The sequence below is a fragment of the Periplaneta americana genome, chromosome 10 (genome assembly GCF_040183065.1).
Source record: "Periplaneta americana isolate PAMFEO1 chromosome 10, P.americana_PAMFEO1_priV1, whole genome shotgun sequence".
Lineage (NCBI taxonomy): Eukaryota > Metazoa > Arthropoda > Insecta > Blattodea > Blattidae > Periplaneta > Periplaneta americana.
In genome coordinates this window covers 122431040-122441530 of record NC_091126.1, presented here as the reverse complement: position 1 = coordinate 122441530, position 10491 = coordinate 122431040, and the positions used below count along the sequence as shown (strand labels likewise).

At 34.8% G+C, this 10491-nt stretch overlaps 1 protein-coding gene and 1 long non-coding RNA gene across 3 annotated transcripts in view; one reads left to right on the top strand and one right to left on the bottom strand.

Moving 5' to 3' along the window:
• Positions 1-6326, bottom strand: part of Rab9 (RAS oncogene family member Rab9) — a 35338-nt gene extending 29012 nt beyond the window's left edge. Inside the window, exons 1-2 of one of the 2 annotated variants that reach the window (XM_069838106.1) lie at positions 6119-6326; positions 1831-2127 (exon numbers count right to left, since the gene is read on the bottom strand). In XM_069838106.1, coding sequence (XP_069694207.1) covers positions 1831-2043 — 213 coding nt within the window. In that variant the 5' untranslated portion in view covers positions 2044-2127; positions 6119-6326. Of the gene's footprint in view, positions 1-1830; positions 2128-5816; positions 6042-6118 lie in introns of those variants that run through there. The other variant, XM_069838107.1, reaches the window with a different exon arrangement.
• Positions 6327-6372: 46 nt separating this feature from the next.
• The window catches only part of LOC138707999 (uncharacterized), a 109415-nt gene continuing 105296 nt past the window's right edge, over positions 6373-10491 (top strand). Inside the window, exon 1 of the long non-coding RNA XR_011334519.1 lies at positions 6373-6507. This is a non-coding gene — a long non-coding RNA (uncharacterized lncRNA). The remainder of the gene's footprint in view (positions 6508-10491) is intronic.

The window sequence follows — 10491 nt, the reverse complement described above, 5'->3', positions numbered from 1 at the left end:
CTGGAGGAAAGAAACAACTTATATGATACCAGTCGCATAAAGCTGATGAAATGAAACAGAAAAACTTTGAAAACAAATATTGTAAAGCTATGGAGAAGATGTTACACATTTTCTGTTCAAGTCTGATTTTATGTCATTTTTCCTGTATGACGATATTTTATCTTTATACTGAATATTGGAGCACCTAAAGTTCTTTATTATGAAAAATAATAATCGTTTGGGAACTTTCTCAGAACCCATGCCAGAAATACAGAAATACTTACACTCTCATACAATTTAAATTGGACATTACTATTATTCTTTGGAGTTACTGTTACGTCCAGTATTTATTTAACAATGTTCAGTACAATATTAATTTAGAGACTTCATAGACTAATAATGAATACAGTGCACATCACTTATTGTAATAATGGATAATGTTATCAGTCAGCTAATGTTATCACTTTTATGAATCCCTGTATGAAGTGATACTAAAACATCTGTTTACTGTAATGCGCAGTGTCAGGGTTGCAAAATATTTAAGAAATAGAGGAGACAGAGTTGACTGAAATACAGTGCAGCGGCATTCGTCCTCTCCCTTCAATACCCTACAAAATATGACAGAAACTATGGTATCCTCCTCTTCTTAAAATCGTGTGCTAACAGTAAAACTAAACATACAAACAATTTAGCTTCAGCTTTTGATTTGTGGTGGTCATATTGTTGCAGTGAAACTACAGCAAGTATCCAAAATAAACGTAAAGACTTGAATATTAAAAATAAACTTTCAATTAGTCCTGTAGAGTGCTATGACAAATTACTGAAAATGAGTCAATGCAATGCAGCAGTGCACTTACAAATTTCACAGCCCCTTTTATGGAAGCCATTAAAAAACCAAGTCAGTATCCTTGGAGTGGTGAAGGAAAAACAGAAACTTAAACTGTAAAAGAAATTGTGGTGGGAAAGACAATCAGGTGGAGTTGGCTTTAACACTATGGTTTACCAATGTCCATGAACAAGATGCTCTGTAGATGGATGTCTAATGCGACAAAAAGAGAAGGAACTTGCTAAGAAAGTGGTAAAATGCGATTTTGTAGCAATCGATTAATGGTTTCACCAATGGCAGAAATGGGAAAACATAGTCTGTAAAAGAAAATATGGTGAACAGAAGGAAGTTTATTCCTCTGCAGCAGAGAGGTGGATAGAGGAAAAGTGGCCGAAAATTATTTCAGAATTTCCTCCAAATTGTGTTTACAATGCAAATGAGACTGGACTTAAGTATGCTCAGGCAAGGCACCATAATAATCTGCTCAAGAATAATTCTTATTGAATAATTATTATTAAAGTGATAAACTGTATAAAACTGCAAAGGACTGACTGACGGTCTTGTGTTGTATAAATGATGAAAAAGAACGAAAACACAACAGTAGACGATTTTTTTTAAGTGCTGATTGTATAATATTGTCTTAGAGTTTTATATTGGAAATTACTGAAAACAACTTTTTTCAGTCATCGTTATTGATCAGTTAATGTTATCAGATTAGCAGCATATAAAAGTGATCATAATAAATGGTGTGCACTGTACCGATAAGTGATATATAATGACAATGACGGGTATGAAAATTGGTTTAGTGTGAATTCCTACTTTCTGTTCTTTGCCTGACAGAGGTTGTAAAATTATAGTACACTGAAACGAAACTGATGAATTAGATAAGTGAAAAATAGGGAAGGATATTCTAAAACTTTGAATAGTGATGTACAAAGAGGCAGAAAGGTCAAAAGAAGAATGACAGGTAGTGATATGGAAAGTGAAAATAATAGAAAAATATGCTCTTAATACGTGGTACTTACTTGCAGAGTGTACATTTCTCCATTTATTTCAATATCTTTGTTTAAGAATTCTACTCCAATGGTGTGGAAGGAATGTTCATCAAAGTGGTTGCTCACAAAGCGGTTCATTAGGCATGATTTACCAACACCACCATCTCCAAGTATAACCACCTTAAGCAGAGTATTCTTACTGGGTTGCCGCATGTGACGACCCTGGAAGTTAGGAGCTGCCATTCTGTTTTCTTTCACTCTCTTAAACTCACGTTACCATGTAAAAGTGACAAATGTCTTTTAATCATTATTCTTTTAAGAATTCATCTGAAAACAATGAAAAATGTATATTAGCCTACTTATACTCATAGTTGATAATGAACATAAAATAATGGACATGGAACAGAAATATATTTATGGCAACATGAAGTCTCAGTTTAGCTTTCAAGTATCATAACACTCAAATTTTTTTAACACTGTAATTATTAAAAAATACAGTCTGTTTCTGCATGCACACAGATTTCTCCGAGACTACTGGAGTACCTACAAATAAATTTATCCAAAAATTGGTTATATGATGTATAACAGTTTTTAAATAAAAAATAACGAGTCTTTATTGGAAATCAATAATTCTGATCAACCCTCAATAAAATTAAAGAAAGCGATTTTTTATTTCCTACAATAAACTTACGAAGTTATGTGTGACAATTAAACCAGTGACTGACTTGAGACAAACATTGTAATGTAACACAACTCTTCGCTAGTCAATGCAGAAAAACGAGCACTAAGCTGAGCTGCTCAATGTGAGCATGAGTGCTCTACTCGGCTGTCAGTTTTTTTGCGAATCCCTTTGACTGTTACAAGTCAGCAAGTTGCACAAGTGAGTACGATTGCATTGCACAGTCACACAGTGGTGTCAGAACGCAAATTTAGCTGGACAAAATTAATAACTTCTCTCCTATATAACAGATTTGTATTAAACTTTGTATAAGAGTTGCAGGTTGATTAGCTTAATATCAAAGAAGGACATCTGACCTCAATCGAAATTTAGGTAGCTGTGGTTTTTTATACAATTTTTCATGCTCTTTCCAGTTATAGTGAAACCATATGCAACTCTAACACTACATTTATAAAATAAATTGTGTTAAATATTACAAAGAACACTGTGAATTAAAAAACTGCCTCTAGATCAAAACTATGGAGACGACAGATGTCCGTCTTTGATATTAAGCTACTCATATATTTTTTGTGTACAAACTTTGATTGATTAAGTTTCTATAAGAGGAACTACCCCCTTATAGGAGTGCATTTAGACAAAATTAACAATTTCTCTCCTATATTATTGTATTTTGTATTAAACTTTGTACAGTCACAGTCTAGTTGAAATATAGTACAGAAGAGTTTTACAATATACTAGTATCATACAACACAAGGAGTTAGTATCGACACTTAATACAAGACAGGAATATTCATTCAGCATTGTTGAATGTCATAAATTCACATACAAAATAGAAGGCATGAGAAATTAGGTACTGTACTTCTTTAATTTAGCCCTACATAATCCTATGTTTTGAGTTTGATTTTTTATATCCATAGGGAGGCTATTAAAAATGTTTACTGCCATATAACACCCTCCTTTTTGATAGCACGGTTACAGATAGCATATATATTTTATCCACAAACTCTGATTACGTCTCTTTATAGGGGTGGGGGTGCGTTTAGACAAAATTAATACCGTAACTTCACTATCTAATGGAATTTTTATAAAACTTTCCACAGGAGTTACAGGTAGAATATATTTTCTGTGCAAACACTCATTACGTTTATGTAAGAGGAACTACTCTTTTATATGGAGAGGTTTTAGAGAAAAGTACATAATAAATTCTCTCTTATATAACAAATTTTTATGAAACTGAATGTAGTGTCTTCTTTTGCAATTCTTGACTCAATTACATCAAGTACTCGAAATCTGTAGAAGATATTCTAATGAATTTTTATATTGACCACTGATTTCATAAGTTCGACACACCATTAACACTTCTATCTCTATTTAAATTCACTTGCCATTATTGTTTCTGATTTTTCTTCTTCTTTTACAAAATAACACCATCCCATAAAAATGAAAGCAGTAGGCTACTCGTGACTTCTATATCCGACATTTCAAAACCAGAATTAAATTAATATGGAGAACTTCTGAGCTGAGCATTCACAGCGCAGGCGAATGCTTACTTTGTAACATTTGCTCACTGTGAGCATTACATTACAGCACTCTGCTCAAGTCAGTTGTCAGCTTTAGGTTTACAGAACTCTGAAAAACACATATGCGGTACGTCATTGTTATACTAAACAATATTATAAGACTAGCATGAAGGCATCAAACTTCATTAACACAAGTGAAATAGTACAGTAAAAGGTAAAGGTATCCCTGTAACATGCCATGAAGGCACTTGGGGGGCATGGAGGTAGAGCTCCATGCTTTCCATGACCTCGGCACTAGAAAGAGGTGGTGTGGTCGGCACCACACTCTGACCGCCTTTTACCCCCGGGAAAGACCCGGTACTCAATTTTATAGGAGGCTGAGTGAACCTCGGGGCCGTTCTGAAAGTTTGGCAACGAGAAAAAATCCTGTCACCACCTGGGATCGAACCCGGATCTTCCGATCCGTAACCAGCTGCTCTACCAACTGAGCTAACCGGTCGTCCGAAATAGTACAGTACTGTACTCAATACTGAAAAACTCGTCGTTAACAATGTACAGCTATTTTTGTAATAGTTTAACACCAGCCCTTGAGACAAAGTTTAAGCTCAGTAATTGCGATAATTTACTTCTAATTTGTCTATAATACAGACTACTTGACACTAACTTCCTGTATTAGAGTTGCCACTATTTCTTATAGCACAGTACTTTGGAAATTTTATGAGTTTCTTTTAAATTAAATTAAATTAAATTCACTCGAATCTGACCTAGAAACTTTACAGTATTAAACTTACTTAAAACATTGTGACATGTTCTGAATGGCGAACATGTGACAGGCTATAAAGTACAGCAGAGAACTTCTGAGCACTTTATTTTCCTTATCAGCAAGTTGAAGATTCTTTTCTTTGTGAAAGTAACAAGGAAGGGCTAATCTCTGTTAGAAGTATTTTATATGCAGCTTACAGTGTGTGATCCTTTTATTTACATTTTATAGAGGCCAGAAATCTTAGAGAGCATATTGACCTATCAAGGATACAAAATACTTCAAAGAAAAATTAAAATTAGGCCTAGATATAATTCCTTACACGATAATAGTTGCGTAGACCACAAAAGATTAATGTAGCCTACTGTATGTTATTTTTCAGTTACAAAAATAAAATATTGCATTACCATGAAACTTATCAACATTTTCAACTAAATAATTAAATTTAAAAAAAATTGACGAATAAATAAATAATAACTCTGCTCTGCCAAGATTTTACAAGATTAGGTACAATTTTTTTGGCGAGATGAAGTGATATGATATTCTGATGATATCTTTATTGTGGCAAAAGATGATATGCATATCTCTATTATTTTTCTCTGTAACCCATTGTTATGAAACTTGATTATTATAATTTCATACAGGTCTTCAAACTGTAAATGCTCACTACTGCAAAAGACCACATTCTGTCTCGGCCTAACCTCACTTCATCTCTCCAAAAAATTGTAATCTTGTAAAATTTTTACTTCTTCCACATCTTAAAGCTTCAATGCTAATGTAAGATCTATGGAATACAATAAATGAAATGAAAAAAAAATTAAATTAGAAACATGTTGGGCAAAGATACTTATAACTTTATTAGGGCTTCCTTCAAATTGGCGTAATCTTTGTTAAAAATCGTTCTCAACCAAAGGTCCCGGGATCGATACCCGGCCCCGGAACAATTTTTCCCTTGAAATTATTCGTTCTCAACTGATAAAAGCCAAACATAATAACCACAATATATTATGTCAGTAACATGCTAGTTCGTACATACGTAATATTTATATGTACCTACCCAACAACTGAATTAGCACCTAGGTCTAATGTAGGCCTAATAACTTTAAAAGTGAAAAAGACTGTAATTCAATTCCATATCACACTGCTTTCAGTAAAAATAAACATCCTTTACGAATTCTGACATTGCAATTGAAAGCTTACAATATTATATCGCATATCACGATATGTGAGAAAAGTACAATTTGATAAACGTACAATTAAATTTACTACATTAAGATCACATGACTGCTATCTCCAATAAGATTACACTGTAGATTTTACTGTGATTACCATTACGTAAGTTCAAGGTAAAATTCTCACCTTTCTAATACTTTTTTTTTCCCCTCTATGAAAGTCCCCTGGCCTCGCCCTTCGTTGACAATGGTATGTGTAAGTTATATTTTTTACACTGTCTGTTTCAAAGCTCTTGTAAAGGATAATTGAATTGAATTGATATAAATAAGTATACAAATAATTGGTTTGACAGTCACCACCACTTAGTACACCAAAGTCTTTCGAAGTACCGGTGCACACAACCAATGTGACATTAGCAACGCTACGCTCTGTGCATGCGTGCGTATTTGTGTTTGTGTGTGCGCCGCGAATTCAGCCGAAATGGACCAACAGCACCATACGGATTTGGTACGGAAGGCGTTTACTGTGGAACTGCTCTCAAAGGCAAGAAGGCTTGGATACGAAAAAAATGTCAGGTATTATAGTTTATAGAGCTGCTGTTGCACCGCTATATTATTTGAAGCAAATTGAAAGACGAGAGAGCATCGCCATTTATTAAGGGACGAAAACAAAGTGGGCGTGGTGATAAATATGAGTCGAGTTGAATGTAATCTGTCACATTTCGTTTGCATAAAGTTCTGGTAAACTGGAAAAAACCTAACGATTCGTCAAAATGTGGACTTTGTACTAGTAACTTAATCTAAATAGTTCGATTAATTAAAATGTGTCTCAGTGAAACTTACAGCAGAGTCCGTTAGGGTAGTTTCTATCTGATGCTTTTCCAATTCACTGCGGACTAAAGCAAGGAGATGCACTATCACCATTACTTTTTAACTTCGCTCTAGAGTATGTCATTAGGAAAGTTCAGGATAACAGACAGGGTTTGGAATTGAACGGGTTACATCAGCTTCTTGTCTATGCGGATGACGTGAATATGTTGGGAGAAAATCTACGAACGATTAGGGAAAAGAATAACTCTTCTCGGGTTCTCAGCCAGGTGAGTTGGAGATTAGCTTCCAAGCTTTCGACGGCTAGCTCTGCCATCTTCTTCAGGGACAAGGTCCCCGAGAAGAGTTATTCTACATCAAACGCCGGGAAAGCCTCAAGTCATCGATTAGGGAAAACATTGAAATTTTACTTGAAGCAAGTAAAGTAATAGGTTTTGAAGTAAATCCCGAAAAGACACGATTATGTCTCATGACCAGAATATTGTACGAAATGGAAATATAAAAATAGGAGATTTATCCTTCGAAGAGGTGGAACAATTCGAATATCTTGGACCAACAGTAACAAATATAAATTACACTCAGTAGGAAATTAAACGCAGAATAAATATGGGAAATGCCTGTTATCATTCGGTTGAGAAGCTTTATCATCTAGTCTTCTGTCAAAAAATCTCAAAGTTAGAATTTATAAAACAGTTATATTACCGGTTGTTCTGTATGGTTGTGAAAGTTGGACTCTCACTTTGAGAGAGGAACAGAGGTTAAGGGTATTTGAGAATAAGGTTCTTAGGAAAATAGGCTCTACTGCAGTATTTGTCCCGCTATGCTGTAACATTTGAAGGAGTGCCAACATATTTCTAGCGCTTTTTGCGCTACCAACCTTAACTCATCTGCCTCCACTGCAACGAAAATTGTTACTTATGCCAATCTTCCTCTCGATAAAAACCTAATGCAGGTCGAGCAGAGAGTACAAGACGCGCAAAGAGTGTAAAATACTGTTGTCGTATTACCAACGAGTTAGAAAGAGAAGACTATTGAGTGGCCATGTTGTCCTGTACAGCGCTCTTTGCGGTGCCACCGCGAAACACGGCAGAACTGAGCTAAGCGCCCACCTTTGTAAAAATTCATCTGCTTGCAATGTTGTATAACGGAGGTAAGAAGTACAAAAAAAAAAAAAAAACGAAGAAAAAACATGCCTGTTGTGTGTGCTGCATATAACTGCAATGTCAAAAGGAAAAAGAGAACTGATATATCATATTTCATGTAAATTTTATGAAGTTAAGTCCATAGTTTTGTTAATTAGCAGCATTTTTTTCATGCATAAATGTGTAACAACGCGCGGCATAAACAAAATAAATGGTTCACTGGTAATGTACTTAAACTAAATACGGATAAAACCAATACAATTCCGTTTCAGACCCAGTGAAAAACAAATAGTAATACAATATTAAAACTGTATTTCGACACCGGCATCCTTTATTTCTGCTTCTTCTGTCCTTACTGCTTATACAAGAAGACGATGAGCTGTAGCTTATAAGAAATAGGCCTATTTCGAAGACAAACGATTAATCAAATAAATGGTTCACTAGTAATAAAGTTAAACTAAATACGGATAAAACCGCTACAATTCCGTTTCAAACCTAGTAATAGCAATCAAATATTAAAACTGTATTTCGACACTCGCATCCAAAATAACGCAAAACTCTGGGGTAGGTCGTATTGTTGTTAGTATTTTGACTGGAAGGACATGAAAGAACATAATTGAGCACCCAGGTGCAATAATGGGGTAAGTATGAATATATTTCGTAACTACTTACCCCATTATTGTACGTGGGTGCTCAATTATACACTAATAATTATCTGTGGTGCCACAGCCCTTGAAAGGCTCAGACAGACCATCCGGCTGTTGGCCTCACGTTCACATTTCGAAAATAATTATACTTTACTGTAACAAAAAAAACTGAAAGCGTGTTTTGTCATGTTTCATCCACGTTACAAGCTTGGAGGTAAAGGTTGTTTACTACAGATAGGGCCTACTTTCATTCTATATCTTATGGTATAGTAAATAGTTTTGCAACGTGTAGAGACTGGGAAAACAATTTAATAAAATCATCCGAATCATACTCGTTCATTTTATAGGCAATCTTGCAGGTCGCATTTAAAAGAACCTATGAATATTAACATTTTCTTCAGTATATTTGCTAGGACTTCTTGTCATACTACATGACAATTTTGCTTAGGTTATTCTTTTAAGCATTCCTACTAGGAATAGCTCAAGTGTTTTAAATTTAGCGTACATAAGTTTAGATTAAGTTCCTAGCACGTATTTGACGAAATACTAGGTTTTTCCACTTCAGTTTAACTGATTTATGCAAACGAAATTAAGATAGCTGACGATTCTAATGTCAGTTATCACCACGCCCACTTTGTTTTGGGCGCATAAGTTCATTGCCGACAGTCGTTCAATTTTCTTCAAACATGGCGGCGCAATGACCACACTATATCTTTCTCTTTCTAACTCGTTGCTTATTACAAAGATTATGTTTGTAGTAGCCTAGATTATATATAAAACATGTGTAAATTGTGCGAAGGTGCCTGTGAAAGATACCACGCCCTCTCATGCAGACTAAGAATCGAATCACTAACGAGTTTCTGTAGTGAATAAGCATCCATGGAACGAACACACAAAATATGCATATTTTGCGCTTTTCTACCTATTATTATTATATATAAAACAGATTGACCAAACTTATATTAAATTTAGACGCAACTGGAAAATAACGGACGATATGCGTCGCTAGTGTCGAGAAATGAGCTTGCAATAACAAACACTAGATGGCAGAGTACCTGAACAGTACATAGAGTAATACGACTGTGGGATGACTTTTTTACGTCATGCCACCTCCAAATTTCTTTCTCATTGTAATGTGAGGTTATGTTACAATAAGACTTTGATGTGTCGCTAAATTGTAGTATACAGAAGCTTGTTTTACCCAAATTCATCAACACACATAGATGACATTTTGGTACATGGCTGATATAATGTTGTTTGCGTTCAATATATAATCTGTCATCATTTGATGTACGAAATCTGATTGTTTTCAATTTTCAGTATACAATACCTCCCTAGCAACAATTATCACAAAATACTAAAAAGATCAGATTTGTCTGCGTTTGTTGAATGCACATCATGATGCTCACGAAAAGGCACTAATTTATTTTGTGTGAACAAGATTACAATTTTTGAATATGAAGGAAAAGCAGGTATCCCTCTTCTGAAATTTATCCGAAAGGGGAAGAATTGCAACTCCCTCCTCCCAAACTTGTTTCCTCTTTTCTAGGCCTATATGTTTTCATTTTACAGGTGTATTATATGATGCGATATGGAAGCAGATAAATAATAACTGTACGTTTCTCGTCCACAGTAAATTCAACGAGTTCATAACGTAGACGTGATATATTGCTTCATGTAGGCTACACAGCTGGCAGTGTTCTTTTTACGAATAAGCGGTCGTACTAATCATTTTCTTTTCATCTGAACTATTGCTAGAATATGCGTTTGTGTTTTTATTTGCTCTGTATGTTGTTAAATAACTACTGAACATCGTCTTTGGTTAACAAATTGTTCTAGTATTTGTTTTATATCAGTCTTACGGTATTGAATTATGTCCATAACGTGGGCGAGATATTATCAGGCTGGAAAATTCGCTCTGAATGCATTTTTTTACACAATTT